Below are 16,857 nucleotides of genomic sequence, written 5' to 3' on the forward strand. Positions count from 1 at the left end.
TACATGAACTCCAGTACTAAAGAGGAGGAGAAGACAACGCACATGAAGCCATGGCCATTGCCGCCCAGCCACCCAATGCAGCAGCTGCAGATTACCTTCAAGACATGGCATGCGGTCTGCACATGCTCTCAGCCCTGACAGCCATGTGCAGCTACTAACGGGCTATAGAAGTTTTGTTATTTTGAAATCACGTATAAACACACTTTGTTATACTGAGGTTCAAAATACACAATGTTCTATGGACAAGAAATTATAAAAGTTAATTACTTCACTATATCAGGAATTTCATTATATTGAAGTTTGTTATATCGAGGCTTAACTACTATGTGAACGCACAATAAGAGCGCAGAGAACCACACAGTTATGGCGTGTTTTGTTGTGCATGGATGACGTAGCTGAACAGTTTTGTTTGCATGCTTATGACATGGCCTGCATAAGTTCATATTACAACTCTGGTGTAACTCTCGAGTTCTGGACAGCACTACGGATCATTATAAATAATAGTGAAATTATGACACTTGGTGGCACACTTAGCGCCTAGGGACAGATCCACAAGATTCTTGATGACACCTTGTTTCATTTATACCCTTATGTAGACTACCGTAGGGTATACAGTCATCAACCGATAATCCAGACATGCTCGGTAATTTGGACAGCTTCGCAGCAATGCCTATGTCCCCATAGACTTACTACCAATATTTCAGACAGCGGCCAGTTCTATGTTCGATTATCCAGACTCTGTTCGTGGCTGTAGCGTACGTCAACTCTGCCACCATTATCTCCTATGGCAACCCCAAGCGAGACATCAAGTACGGCCTCAGACATTGCAAACTAGATGGTAATCTCTGAGGCCTTACCTCGGTCGCTGCTCTGCGCCTCTGAGATTTACTGCAACTGCCAATCTTGGAGGCTTTGCTTGAATTGTGAGGTCGCATCAGCATTGCGATCATCACATCCTTTTCCAGCACACCCGCGTATAGCCCGCTATCGCCATTCCGTTTGTTGAGTTTGCCTTGCGGGTAGCATTCTGCCATGCTGTGCTTGTTTAGTTTGCATTCCAGACAGCACTCTGCTGCTTCAAGAAGTCTTTCTCGTAAAGTTATAGATAGGCCAAGTGAAATGGCACTAATGGTGGCCTCACAGTCCAAATGAGCCCGACTTCGCAACTGAAGAGGCTGAACTGCCGCCTACCACAACGAGCTCAAATGCGGACATCATTGATGACCTGCTAGGCTGTGGTGTGCTGATTTCTGCCACTGTTAGATTTGAAGACATTGCAGACGTCAACAGGGTGGTTTCGTCATGTGGAACTGAACGATGATGAATAACTGAGCAAGTTCTTCCACCGTTAAACAGCGACTGTGACTCGGATGATGATATGCCGTGCACTCCAGAGCCTTCCACATGTTGTTCTGAATCAAGCCTTTACATTCCTTGCATCGGCGTACAGCAAAACTAAACACTGGCAGAAATATAGGCAGACTTTGTTGCACATAAGCGAAGTGCGTGCAGCAATGCATTGACCACTTATTCCGTGCACAGTGGCCTTAAAACGTAAATAACGTTATCTTTTTTATGATCCATTCAGGTTTTTTTTTCCTGACATTCGATAGTTTAGATTTGTTTACGTTCCCTGTGGAGTTCGAATTATCGGTCATCAACTGCATCTGTTCCAGCAAATTGTTAGCCTAAATGTACCTAACATTGAGGCAACTGAAATCCTATGGCCAGGTGTACTCATAATATGTAGATTACACTTTACCTCATGTGCTGTGAATGGCACAAGAACTCCAATGGTGCCTGACAGTGTTACATACACAAGCGATTCTGAGCCACCGGGGATCAATGTTGCTTTCTGAAGTGACAATACAGTTTCCCCAATATGGAAGTTGGATATGACCTCAGCCTGAAACAAGAAAGAAAAACAAACCTGAATTCATGTAATTTCATGCCATGCTTCCAAAAACAGCTTCCAAATGTTGATAACGCTTTTCTTGATAAACTTCAGTTAATGAATTTCTCTTAAATGAAAGGCTAATAAAAGTTCTTTAACCCCATCGCTTCCACCTGTGCAGCGCTCCCCAGCACCTGGTGTTCTGCAGTGCATTTCTTTGCTTTGTTCAGCGTGTTCCACACTTAGAAAATGGCTCTAAATTCTGCTACAGACATCGCATTTACAAAATGTCTAGTTTACTTTGTTTACAAGAGACTTCCTCATCAGATGCAATAAAATAAATGTATAAAGCAGGTATAAAAATGTTTAAAATGTACAGGAACAACGCATTTCCAGGCAATATTTTTGCTGCTGTAAAGCCAGCACCTCAAGGCAAAACTAAATAAACTAAATGGAAAAAAGAAAATCGGTGTGGATTATATGTGCCAAAATAAGGTATTTGCAACAACGGACAGGAGCAGCAGCTGGCACGTGGCCACACTATGGTGTCAGAAGCGCTGCCAAGCGAGTTGTCACACTGCTGAGAGCATGGTCGGCAGCAGAGTATATTTGACTTAGTAATTGCAAATGCTTGCGCATTCATATTACCAGCCATTTTTACATTGAAGTGTAAAGTGCTCACGGAATAAAACGTGACACGGAGCATTTAGTAGAACCCCGCATACGTGCAAAGTACGCGAGAGCACCATGTCATGCCGCAAGGAATTTGGTCCCTGAAGGTGACGAGGACTCCGATATAAGTGTACGCGCCAAAATTACGTTGATGTGACACGAACTGCAGCCGGTGGAAACGAAACTATGGACATTACTTAGCCCTAAATTGACGCGTTTCATTCCGCGAGCGCTGTACATAATTTTGAAAGGACCACAGTATCAGTTCGAATAAACTGGAAGTTCTAATTATGTGGGGTTTATAATTAACAAGATGGCACTGTACCTTTACTTTCTTTAGTTTTGCACCATAACATTGAAACAGAAAAAATAACTAGGAAAGATTTAGCTAGCTGTAAATTACTGAAAATATGTTTTCAAATGCGATAAAAATGCAAGACAACTGTAACCAAACACCATAGCACCTCAAAGGCTCCTTTTTTAAATATAGCTTTTCGTGTATTAGCTAAAAAAAGCTGTTACGTAAACAGCCCATGGAGTACCTTCAACACAACTCTGTTGGAAGTCATGTTAGCGAATTAGAGCTTTTTAAGAGCATTAATACTGCCTACCACTGATGCAGAGCAGAGAGCACTAGCGAATGTCATGTACACCATACCTTTTGAGATGAGCCTCCTAGCCAGCCACGGTCCCAAAGTGATTTGATTCCTGTTGGATCTTCATCAACTTCATCACTTATACTGTTTGGCAGACGTATCTAGGGGATACAAATACTGTCACTGTAAGGTTTATTCTCAAACCGTTTGTTTCAAAAACAGCAAGGTGGAGCAACTTACAATGGAAACATTCCCAAACTTGTCAGCACCAGCAACTGTGTCGTAGTCAAGCATGCACGATGCAGTGATCCAACGAGGTACCGCGTCATCCGCAAAGATGACCAACTGATTTTCTTGGCGTTTGTAGCGAAGAAAGAAGAAGCTCTCTTGGACATCTCCCACCACCACACGATTGCCCATGCTCTGTATTGTTACTATGGCACTGGGGATGTACTGAAATGAAAGGTACAATGGAGTACAGTAAAATCACAGAGCACGCCTGCACACATTCATTGTTATGCCGCAGGAGCCTGACCATAGTAGAATTCTAATTAACTTCCATTTGCTAGAATCACACAAAATGAATACCGAATTTGAAGGCAAAAGTGCTATCAATTAGTGTAGGAGTTGAACGTGAACACAGTCAGAAACAAACAAATTGCACATACAACCGAACCTCATTGTTGCAAAGTCACATCCGACATGGAAATGACTTCGTTATGCTCTAACTTCACTATAACGAAGTTGAATATATCCATTACTTCGATATATTTATTACAGTCACTGACTGATTTTCCGGACTCCAAAAGTTCGGACATGCTCGATTATTCGGCCTGCTTCGAGGCACCACCATTCTCCTCATAGACCATAATGTATAACAACTGCCGAAAGTTCGGACACCTTGCAACCTCGTCTGATCTTTCTGACACTCCTTGAGCCAACTTGATCAAGAGCACCATGCATGGACTCTGACCGGTGCATGGTTCGACTTGCTGGACGCCTTTTTTGTTTTGAACGGAGCCTCCTTGCTGCTCCACGAAGTGGCGCTACTGCAAATGCCCGCTCATCATCATCGTTTCTGCCTGGTTTGATAGAGTGGCTCTACAGCAGTTTCGGTTACAGCTTAGTAAGCCATGTCAAGCCAATCCAGCAGCTGATTTGTTTCTTCGTGCACAGTGTTGCGAGTAGGCCACGTTTTTCATTTTTGCAACTGGTGTCGGCATGGTGGTGTTTGCTTTGTGCGCTGTGTCGAGGTTCCGATGATCCAACACGGCATATGGAAACATCGCGTCAAGTGTCTAATGGCACCGACAGTACCCGCGCAGACTGCGCTGGGGAATGCCGGCAAGCGGGTGCCGGGAGGCACCCGCCTCCCGGCACCCGATGTGCTCCCGATGTGCTCCCTACTGACGCGGAAAAGGTTCTGCCGAGACCTGCGCAGTGGTTGCATTGCGATTCCGGACACCGTCTCATTTGACAGTTTCACAGGTGCTGACACTGCTGTACTGATATGCGCAGAACTCGACGACGGCGAGATCATTCATCAGGTTTCTGCTGCATTGCCAGACGACGACTCCGAGTCGAAAGATGACGCACCATGTGCTACGCGCTGCCGTCGTATGCGGAGCGTGTACAAGCAGTGACTGTGCTTTCAGCAACCTATAGTGACCGTACGACCCTCTTCGAGATTCAGGCTTATCTGATAGCGTGTAAACGGAACAACGATTTCTTCAAGCCTACTGCCGAGCCCGAATAAGTGCGTGGATATAAAGGATTTCATTTTTTTTTCTTAATCTGCTTCTTCGCACACCGGTTTATTTGGACATTTCCGCAGTCCCAGTGAGGTCCGAATAAACGGTCGGCGACTGTAACGCCATTTACTACAATATATGCCCAATTGGGTGCCCAACTGTAAATAGGGAAATAGGAAGATGGCCTGCGGGACTGCTACACGGCTAGGCATGCAATGAAATTTGAATAGAACAACAAAAGGGATCTTCGGTGAGCGCAACATGCAACTTCTCAGCTGACACGACAGCCTTTAGACAGCTGCCTTCTGCTCTATTGTGATGGTCTTTCGCGTCCGCTTTCTACTTGGCTTGTTGCGGTCGAGCAACAAAACAGCGTTCCACTGAGTGATCGAGGAAGCAAGTGAACTTCTCCACGCTGAATCGGGTTGGCTGGGTCGGCCGGATCGGCTGGCTCATGGCCTCCGAGATTGCACCGATGCCAATTCGATCTTGGAGGTCACGCCCAGCTGCCAGCCCATACGCTTTGCAGCAGGGAGAGGGCGAAGTGAATGCAAACATTTTTTTCTTCCTTTTTTTTTTGCAGCGCCATTCTCAATTCTGAGCATACTGCTTGGCAAGAAGTGCGATGAGTGACGACTGGTACAGGGTCAAATGCCTCCGAGTTTACGGGCATTTGATGCAGTATAATAAGGCATAGGCTGGCGAGGAGATTTAGTGGGTATTATTAAATTTTCCAAGATAACATGACCCAAATACACAATGTTTTAACATAACGGCTTACTAGTCTAGTTTTTTTAACATTGACAATGCAGACTGCAATATTCCATCATAACAAATTAACCCAACTTCATAATAAATGCATGTGCATATTATTATTCGATTCGATATTCGAAGCTAAGTATTCGTATTCGATTCATATTCGAAAAGTTTGATATTCGCACGCTTCTACACATAACATTAACGGCTTTCCACAACACATATAAGCGATTAAAATGCTAACTATGAATACAGCCACACAGACGCAATGCAAGCATAAAGCAATGGCGTATCATAGTGCAGGGATCACCCTTACAAGGGCCAGCGTAACTGTAGCTGTTTCTATTTTTTTTCTAACCCCCCTCCCAATAATTATAGCAATATACCTGGATGTAAGACTGCTAAAAATAAACTTGTTAATTTCTCCATGAAAAGGCTGAGCTTGCAGCAGCAAAAGTAGCAACATTGAAGATAGGCTGGATGCACAGGCCATCTCGTCTACAGTACATGTCACACCGCTAAAATGCTTGCCACAGTACACAAGACTCTCACAAACTCCCTTCAATTGTGAATCAAAGGCAATAATAAGGCCATTACATCTATGCATTAATTTCTTTTTCCATCAGATACCTGAACCTCAACACAGGGATGCAGTCCTTACTCATAACTGCTGAGAATCATGTAGTTGGCTATCTTCCTTCTCATTAAGTAGATGCTCAATTTGCATGGCTGAAAGTAACATATAAATGTGTCACCATTTACAAAACTTGAATTTTATTATCATTTCTTGCTTTTCCTGTTAGCAGGCTTCACGGTTTATGAACAGCTTTCTGCAAATGGTCACTGTTATACTTTTGTCCACATACAGCTTTAAATTTGCACAGCGGTTTCCTGTGAGCAAACGGGAACACTCAGAACTGCTTGAAAAATGTCTCAGAGTTTGTACCAGCCTTGGCAACAGCACTGACACTGGTAAGTGCACTTCTGAGGGAACCTATGGCAAACTGAAAAGCCTTCCAGTGCACTTACAGGACAGGATCGTTAGGGACACCCAATTCTGATTTCCCAAATTTGGCCCTGCAGACACCATAAAGTAAAGCAAACCTACGGTGGTGTGAAAACAGACTTATGAAGAACTTGAAAGGGCAAGTACATAGAGCCTACACAGAACCCCTTTTTTATTATGTAATTATGTAATTATGTAATATTAGTAAGCATGGTTAAAATTATAAACATTGTACTTACACCAGTCACCTTGCCAGTGGACCTTACTCAATACGGAATACAGATACACAACCTGTGACCAATGACTGAATAGGTACTTACCTTGTTTTCACACTTTCGGAGCAGTTTCTTGCGTCCCAAGTCATATAAGCGTAGGCACTTCCCCACCCCAGCCAACAGGCGGCCCTGGAAAGGGCACAGGGCTGTCGGCGCTTCCTCCACCGATGTGGCATGCACGAGCTCCAAGCGTGTCTCACCAGCATGGCTCAGCCGATATGTGAGCAGCAGGCCACCACTACGTGCATGCCAAGGCTGTAAGGACAGCTCCCGGGCAGCGCCCACTACTACATATTGCTCATCTGGTTGAGATGCAAACTTGACCAGTGCCACACTCAGTGCTGCCTCATTCTGCTCCAAGGCTACCTGAGGGCAGGCAAATGATATGTTATACAAGCGCGTATGTCAATGTAAACTGACACAACTGAAAGTGTAATTTAAGCAATGTACCTTCATAGAACACACATCTGGAGAGCCTCATGGGCTAGCAAAAAATTGCTGAAAGAGTGCCTTACATGCATTCTTACATGAACCATATACAGTAAAACCCAACTACCGTATAGTGGGGAATATAGGTCGAGGTTTTTCCCAAAAAATATTCCTAAAAGTTCACCCCTCGACTTATATACCGGCCCTTGGCACAACGTGAATAGTCGTCTGGCAACCTGTAGGAGCGCAGACCTTTCAGCATCCGCATCGTTATCGCCTCCTTGTTGACCGACGCGGCCCAAAAATCCGGACTGCCCAAGGAACAATTCAAGGGCTCCATTTATTGGGTTCGTCGCTTCATGCGACGCAAGGGATTCGCACTTCGATGGCGCACATCAATCTGCCAGAAGCTGCCAGAGGCATACGAGGACAAGCTGGTCGAATTCCAGCGCTATGTTATCCAACTCCGGCAGCAGCATGGCTACATGTTGGGACAGATCGACAACACTGATGAAATGCCGGTGTGGTTCGACATGGCGTGTGCGAACGCAGCGCAAAAGAAGTCAAGCTTCTTTCTACAGGGAACGAGCATTCGCACTTCACGGTGATGCTAGCGTGTACTGCAGACGGCAGAAAGCTGCCTTCATACATAACATTCAAGAGGAAGACGCTGCCAAAAGAGGCTTTCCCGCGGGATGTTGTCGTTCGTGTGAATGAAAAGGGCTATATGGACGAGGCCCTCGTGCTCAACAGGATTGAGATCGTCTGGAATCGGCGACTCGGCGCACTCCTGCGGTGTCCGAGCACGCTCGTATTGGATGCCTTTTGCGGGCATTTGACCGCAGGTGTGAAGCAGGCACTCCGCGACGGTAGGACGGAACTCGCCGTCATTCCGGGAGGCATGACGTCAACACTTCAGCCACTGGACGTCGTGCTCAACAAGCCCTTTAACCCTTTCGCTGTCAGACCTTTCTGGCCGTGATGCACCCCCAGTGTCGGCTTGGTTTCAGGGAACGAGCATAACAGGGAATGAACATAGCAATTCATTTTTGATTATGATTGGTATACAAATAACTTAGTCAATGCAATATGCACATTTCAGTGTTCTGTAGCTGTTGTTAGTAAACTTCATCATCATCATCAGCCTGACTATAAAATCCGTTCAACATCCGAATCTGACGATGCGGAACCCTGTTCCTCGCACGCGACTCTGTCCGAGTTCGAATCCGACTCAGCTCGTATTCTGAATCGGAATTCAGCCACCGCTCCAATGAGCAGACGAAGGTCCCGCGCGCCGAGCCATCCGAAAGTAACCACGCGCAGGGAGGATGCGCTTTCAGTCGCCTGCACAACAGAGAGAAATGGGACGTTGCGTGATCAAGAAGACAGAGGGAGATGGAAAAAGGCTAAACAAAGTTCGAAGGGCTTTACGTTTACTGCTGCAAGTCGGAAGCGAGGGTGCAGCGAGAGAGCGAAAGCAGCAATCGAGTCACCCTTTTTGGAGAGGCAACGGCACGTGCGCCTCAACTTGACGCGCCGTAGCAGGCACGCCAACAGAAGAAAAATAAAAACCTTCAAACCAGCGGAGATTGCAGAACAACCCTTGAACCCATAACCAAACGCGCGCAATGCATGATCCAGCGAGCGCCGAGCCACCGCGCCACTCAACAAAGAGAAAGTGGGAGTGGCAGTCGCACCGTACTCTTCAATACATGGACTGACACAGGTCGGAGCGAATATACGAACTTGTAGAAAGAGTCAACAGATGACGTGGCCAATCCAGAAGCGCCAGCTTTCCGCTCAGGCGCGAAATTTTGAACGCACGATAGAGAATAATACTTGTTGGGGGGCTAGTTGGTGCATGTTTCCAGAAGAGGGTTATAGCACTGAAAAAACACAACACACAGCAAGCGAGACTGGACAGGCGTGAAGGCCTGTCCCGTTTCGCTTGCTGTGTGTTGTGTTTTTTCGGTGCTATAACCCTCTTCTGGAAGCACGATAGAGAACGTACCGGTACGTCAGTGACACTGTGGGGGGGAAGCGCAATGCATACCAGTATGTCCGTGACAGCGAAAGGGTTAAAGACCGTGTCCGTGAACAATATAATCAGTGGATGGCCGGCGACAACCCGACGACCCCAACCGGCCGGCTGCGCAGGCCGCCTCTTGCCACTGTGGCCACATGGGTGTCGCAGGCTTGGCACTCGCTGCCCGACGATATGGTGGTGCGGGCATTCAAGAAATGTTGCATTAGCAACTCTTTGGACGGCGCCGAGGATGACATGTTGTGGGACGCAGCCAGTGAAAAGCAGTCGTCTTCGGACGAGAGTTCAGACAGCTCAAACGAATGAGCAGGTGACGAGTCTGGCGGCACCACTAAATAAAACGAAGTTTTGTGCCTTATAATTTTTTTTGTTGACTTTGCTTCAATATAAGGGGGTCGACCTATATTCCGCATTATATGGTATATCGAACTCGTTTACATCGAATTATCCTATATGTAGAACAATTTCTGGACATGGTATAGTTACGAGTATATATAGCAAAAATTGCGCTTACATCGAAAAAAAATTACAGCAACTTCCGATATATCCAACGTCAAGAGGCGGAAAAATGCCCCCAGAAATTGGCTTTCCCTCATGGTAGCGGGGAAACCCGGCGGCGCAGCTCCATCCAACCGCCCTCCCTACCGTGACCGCGCTGCCTCAGATAAGCCGTGGACACCCCCCTGCAAAAAATGATCCTGGCCTGCCCGCAGCGCTTGCTCAGACAGCCAATCAGAGGCTCTTGTGCGCTCGTCGTGCAAGATGGCGAAAGTGCGAGTTGTCTTGCTGCTTTTCTGGTTCATTGTGTTTGCGCCTTGTGGGCCTCCTCCCGCAGTGTTGCCGTGATGAAGCGGCAGAATTCGCCTTTCATTGTGACGCTCGAAATCTTAACTCCAGTCGAACGCAGTGAGAAGTCGGATGTCCCTGCATCGTTCAAGATTCCAAGGAGCACTCTCAGCACGATCTTGAAGAATAAGGGGGAGATTAGGGCTAAAGCGGACAAACTCGCGACTCAGTGCCCGTGGCGCCCGACGCATACGCACCGCTGTGTACAAGTGGTTCATCCGAAATTGCTTCAGATGTGCCGGTTTCCGCGTGCTTGGCAATGACTGTCAATTCTGATGAATGTGATGAAGCTGTTGCTGGAAGCTGTTGACGAATCAACGGTGGATGAGTTTGTGAGTGCAGATGATGGTGCCGCGAGCACGGGAGAGCTCGAAAACGAAGACTACATTGCCGACATTGTACAAGGCACAAATGAAAGTGGGCACAATGAGGAAAGCAACGACGGTCCTTTGCTCACATGCTCCGAAGTGATTGGTGCACTCGCACTAGACCGGTGCTTCTGTGCGAATACGGAGGGTTGCGGCCCCAGCTGCTCAGACTCCTTAGACAATGTGGGGAAGTGCGTGCATCGCAGGCAGCAAAATTGCCCAAGCAGAAGAAAATACAGGACTATTCCATGCGATACTAAGCTAATTTCATCAATAAAGTGATCTTATAAATGGTATGTGCTTCTATGACATCCAATTATTTAGCTGGCTTATATGGAATTATGCTCTATATCAAACTGATAGGCGTCTTTTTTTTTTTCGAGTTCGATATAGCCGGGTTCGACTGTCTCATCTATGAAAAAGAGCTGAACCAATAATGTTTAGTTTAAGCTAAGTACATCAAGATGGCTACTTTCCTAAAGACAGTGCCCTTGAGTTTCGTTCTCTCCACTGACCCCTTCAAGCCACATGCCTACAATCGTACATGCCAAGGCTACACCTAAGAATCACGAACATTAAAAAAAATAATAATAACCATCTCTAAAACATACTGCAGAGATATTAACATGCTTCTGATTTGACATGTGCCACAAGATTGGTCATCACGTACAATGTGTGATGAAAATAGTGCTGTTGTGATGGCTGCTGGCATCATGAGTATGTTGTCATGTGGCAAGTACTCTTGTGTTTGCCAGTAAAGATTATTAGCAAGCGAGTTTCTATAACGCCAAGTGCCAGTGTCTTCCGTATACATCGCTTTGAAACATTCTTTTTTTCAAGTGCTTACCTGAAATATTTTTTAGATTTGAGGTTCTTAATACATATAGTCAACTCAATGAAACGTTGAAAATTTGTAATATACTGTATATACTACGCACTGAGAACAAGGTGCCTCACACGTTTAACTCAGAAAGACGTGCCTTTTCATTGGGACGAGAAGTGCGAAGCTGTCTATCGTGAGCTTGTAAAACTAATATCGTCGGACCCCATCTTGCGAATACCGGATTTTTCCTTGCCTTTCGTGCTGAACACGGACGCATCACATTATGCTACCGGTGCAGTTCTATACCAGAAGCCATCCAAACAAGCTGATCAAACCAAACACTACGTCGTGAGGTACTACAGCTATACGCGGTGTACTTCTTCGTTTCTTCACTTAGTGGAATCTGCCAAAAGCCCTTGCAGAGATCTATTCGTGAAAACCAATGGCAACCACCGGTTTCGTCAATGATGATTGGTTTCGTCAATGCCGATTCTCGGCATTGGATAAGGTATCAATTCAGTTTGACGATTGAGAGCCCGGTAGTCTGTGCAGAGGCGGAATGTCCCGTCTTCTTTAGGTGCAATAGTGATAGGAGAAGCAAATGGGGATACAGAAGGCCGGATGATACCTGCGTCTAACATTTCTTGCAACTCCTTTTTCAGCCACACCTTTTTATCTCTGGACATGTTATAGGGGGTTCTACGAACCACTGTTTTATCTGCGAGCTCGAAAGGAACGACATGGGATTTCATTGCTGGAGGGTAGCTTCCTATGCATATAAGCTCTGGGTACTTAGTCTTGATGTCTTCGTGGTGAAAAATTAGCCTTGATACACTAGGTTCTTCACCAGGGTCTTCTGTTCTTATCGTGTCTTCGGCCATTACCTTGTCATCCCAATAGAGGTTCATCTTAAGTTTTTTCATGTCTGGACGGGACAAAAGAAAATCGTAGGTGACATTGGGAATGGCCAATACGTCACTGGTAATAGCATTTCCTTGAAATTCAATAGCCAGGGTTACCCATTCGCTATGCATGGTCACTGACCCATCGTAGGCTTGGACACGCAATGTTCTACCAGCGTGCAGACGACTGGCATCCACTCGAGTCTTGTTGATAATAGACACCGAAGCTCCACTGTCAACGAGAGCCTTCACTTCAATGCCATCTACCTTAATGGGGGCGTACAATAAGCTTGACGACACCAAATATACTGTCTCACTGAAGCTCTTTTTCTGGGGCTTGTGATGCACGGTAGACAGATTATGTGGAAGTAGGTTGCCGTGAACTGCGGTAATTGGTTCTTCACCATCCTCACAGTCATGATTTACGCTTCCCAGAGATTTGTTTATGAAGCTGTGTTCACATTCAGTTGACGGCAACGACTCTAGATTGGAATCAAGTTGCTCTGTTCTACCATCTGGCTGTCTTCTCGATGTAATTCTTGGCACTGAGGTCTGTAGAAAGTTCAGAAGGTCATCAAACGTTCTTGGACCTTTGAGCTGGACATGACAACGGATCTCGATACACAACCCTTGCGTTATCAAAGCTACAACAGCAGAAGACAACAGCTTCGGTTCTGCAGAATACAACAGGCGACGCTTCTCAAGACAGTACTCAAGCAGAGAGCCACCTGTATAACTGAACCGCAGTGCCGCATCCCATCTTTCTACTGCGTTGCCTTCGAAAGCCCCTAAAAAGTTGCTTTTCCACAGTTCCCAACATGTTGTTCCATAATCCATGAGTTGCACGTCATACCATTTTCTGGCTATACCGCCCAAATAGCGGCGCATATGCAAAATCTTTGTGTCGTCGGAGTGCCACAGATTCTTGTCACAGGCGTACTCGAAAAAACACAGCCAGTAGTGTGCATTTTGCGATTTTCCTTCAAAAACATCTGGTTCAACAATACTTCGTGCTGACTGCTCTCGACTAAGCGCTTGGACGAAAGTTCTCATTATTTCGATCTGTTGTATAATGTTCCTTTGCAGTTCCATAACACTCAAGTCTAGGCTCACCTTCCCGGCAGGCGTTTCCTCTTTGAGGGTGCCACGTCGTATGGGTTCCAGAACGAGTTCGCTCAGTGTCTGCAGTTGTAGATTCACTGTCACCGATCCTGTTTGCACGAGGGCTTGGCGGCTGATTGCAGCTTGTTGCAGTACCACGTTGATCAGCGCGGTAGAACTAACTTCAAGAGGAAGGTCCGTCGCTGGCTCACCGTGCACTTGGTATCGGGTGAACACAACAGACTCTGATGACGCCTGGTCGACGAAAAACGTCACCCGCATCGCTGGTCTTCGAAAACTGTCGACTGCGCCAAAATGTAGCGTTCCTTGCTAGAACGGCAACAGAAATGACATCATCTAAGTGAGACGGGTGTCGTCCGCCATTTTATTCCAACTTCTTCCTTCTCACTTCTCCCCTAGCACCTTCCTTCGTCTTCTTTCATGCGTCCAGCGCAGACCACTTCAATATACTGTATATACAATGCTTTGCTGCAATTTGTTTTTAAATATGATAATGATGTAAGATATATAATAAAGACAAATTTTCAAAAGGCAGAGTTAAGCACATGCAGAAGTTAAAACGTTTCTTACGAGCAGCCTTGAACATGTTGGGAGTGCCTGACAAATGATTGCAATTCACTGCAACTAGATCCCTCCCATGGCAGCTTACTTTCTTTTGCGGGGGCACACTAAAGAACCCCAGGTGGTCAAAATTAATCTGGAGTCTCCCACTACTGCATGCCTCATAATCATACTGTGGTTTTGGCATGTAAAACCCCAGAATTTAACTTTCTTTTGCAACAGTAAAGCTGCCAGTTATTTTCTCAGAAATAAAGGGATAATAAAAGTGCAAAAAGTAAGACTGTTAAAAAAATGTAAAAAGATAAAGTAGCTTTGTTGTACTGTATCAGACAGCGAGCTCATTAATGCATTTGTTAATGTCTTGCACTTCTCCAACACAACATCGAATATAGTCTGGCAAGCATCATCGTGAGGTGAAATCCTAAAACTTATGGCAGATCTATGACCTGGTGTGCAGTAGTCACATGCATCAACAAGATGCAAGCACTCGAGGTTGAGAGCTTTATGACAACACAAAGTTTTTTCTATTTCCCCCGTGGCGATTCCATCCTATAAGCAGCCATGCAAACTAGTGCTAATGGCACGTTCACACTGAGACATTTGGCGTCTGGAGCGGCGCTCAGTTCGCCGGAACCCAGTTCGGTGGCGGAGAGATCTGCTGGAATAGCCCCTTCCGCGCCGATCCGGGATCCCGAACATCCGGGATATCTCGCGCTCGCTTAGAGGTTAGCACTTTATGGGGCAGATGGCGCTGTATTTCGTTCCGGCGGCGCGGTGCACAAGCAGTGTGAACGACCCGATGCGGCAGGAGAATTCCATTCGCTGTAGACGCCGGATTCCTCAGTGTGAACGTGCCATAAGTGGGCACTTGCACTGGCAGTCAGCTGTCCACCCATATACCACCGCAATGCTTATGATAAGCTCATGACAGTCAACCACATTGCACATTTGTCTGACCTATGACGATTGCTTTTGGCTGCAGAAAGAGCCAACGATACAGCAATGCAACGAGTGTGCTTGCCCTTGTATAGGGGTGATCGAATACTGAATATACCAAAACAGACCCAATAATGAACGATTGAATCATACAAATGGATGCCTTTTATGGCTCTCAAGGGCTCAAATTGCCACAGTCACGTCCACTCTAAAGGCCTACCAGTACATTTATTAAGCTTCTCGGTGCTCATAGTATGGGAGATGGTGAGTACACGCGTGTGTAATTAAGGAGCACATACTACATCCCGTCGCAGTGGCCCCTTTCCACTCTTAGTATTTCTCCCCAATACTTTGTGTATGCTTGATTGTGTAAGCTGCTGTATTGCAGCAAAGCTGACTTTAGAAAGCTGGCATTATATGCAATGCTTAGACACTTGGAATTTTTGTGCGCTTCAAAGCCATCGACAAGGACGACAAAGGAGGTGTCAGCGCCAGTGCTGACAGTGGAAAATCTTTTCAATGAAAAATTCGGCATCAACTAGCAGGAAGCTTGGCAGCAAACAACGAAGCTGCTAGGCCTAGCTGTCTAGTAGCTCTACAGCTTACTACAGGGACATACATATTTCACTTAAAGTGTACGGGAAAATGATAGTACGCTTACTGCTGCACTGTTCTTATTCAAATGTCTAAGAAAAATCTTATTTTGGTGTCTATACTGTTTGGTATAACACTTGGCATGATTACTTGCCCGTTTTTTAGGACAAGAATGAGAAACTGCTTTTGTCTATGCGAAAAATGTCATCCGCAAGGATGGCCCTAGCGCAGACTTAAGTCGCCACCTGTCGGCAGCAGCACGATATCAAGCAACGTCAAGCGGCCAATTGGAAGACGCCATTTCATCTGCTTATTTTTCTGTTATGATCTCAGCATGACCTCGCTTGCTTTGCAGCAAAACGGACCAAATAACGCATTTCTAATCCAAATAAGCTTCCTTTGTGTGCAAATATTTGCTGCAATGGCTTTCGTATTGTCTGCTTGTTGCAAAACAGAGATGATGTGTAGCTTAATTATTTCTTTTTCTGTCAGTAGCGTCTGTATACTGTTATATAGTTTTCTATTATGATTTACCCCCACATTCAGAAACGTGTCTTAACTTGAAGCTCATGCTTGACTTGACTTGATTTAAATGACGCCTGTCGTCAATGCGCCGAAGGAAACGCAATTGGCATCCTGGGCACGTTCATGCTAGGCGTCATTTAGATCAAGTCAAGCATGGGCTACAAGTTAAGATGCATTTCTGGATATGGCGGTTAGTCATCCCACAAATAAATAACATGTGCGAGGCTTTTGTGGTGCAACTATATTTTTTATAAAAGGTTACGGGTCGGGTTGTGGTTGCACAACTCGTACAAAGCGTCACGTTTCATGTTGTTGGTCTTGATGAGAACCGTTCTTGTTGGTCAACGGTGGAAAAGCAGAAACTTGGTGGCACTTCAATGACAGAGGTTCCTAATGCCCTCTGCCTGCATCAATGCACATCTTTAGCCGTGCTTTGTAGCGGCTGAACACGGATGCATGCATGCTGTCAGTAATTAAGGTGAATGCTGGTTCAATGCAGTCTTTCAGTTCTTCAGTGCTACCAACTGCTGCTCGGGTGTACACTTGGCCTTTTATAAAGTCCACACAAAGAAGCCACACGAAGTGAGATTAAGTGAACGCCATGTTGGCCACGACATGTTGGGCGAACCTCGACCCATCGACCTGCCAGGAAAGGCATCATTGAGCCATTGACGCATGTTCTCGGCAGAGTGAGCTGGCACGCTGTTGTGTTGAAATATGCACAGATCTTTTTGCATGTGGTTTTTCTCGAGCTCAT

General features: G+C 45.8%; 1 protein-coding gene across 1 annotated transcript in view; it reads right to left on the reverse strand.

Annotated features, from left to right (window-relative positions):
• Sf3b3 (splicing factor 3b subunit 3) overlaps nucleotides 1-16,857 on the reverse strand; it is a 94,316-nt gene that overhangs the window by 5,999 nt on the left and 71,460 nt on the right. The window contains exons 20-23 of the mRNA XM_065433508.1: nucleotides 6,996-7,316; nucleotides 3,403-3,615; nucleotides 3,225-3,323; nucleotides 1,763-1,906 (exon numbers count right to left, since the gene is read on the reverse strand). Coding sequence (XP_065289580.1) covers nucleotides 1,763-1,906; nucleotides 3,225-3,323; nucleotides 3,403-3,615; nucleotides 6,996-7,316 — 777 coding nt within the window. The remainder of the gene's footprint in view (nucleotides 1-1,762; nucleotides 1,907-3,224; nucleotides 3,324-3,402; nucleotides 3,616-6,995; nucleotides 7,317-16,857) is intronic.

This window comes from Dermacentor albipictus, chromosome 1 (genome assembly GCF_038994185.2).
Source record: "Dermacentor albipictus isolate Rhodes 1998 colony chromosome 1, USDA_Dalb.pri_finalv2, whole genome shotgun sequence".
NCBI classification, from domain to species: Eukaryota; Metazoa; Arthropoda; class Arachnida; order Ixodida; family Ixodidae; genus Dermacentor; species Dermacentor albipictus.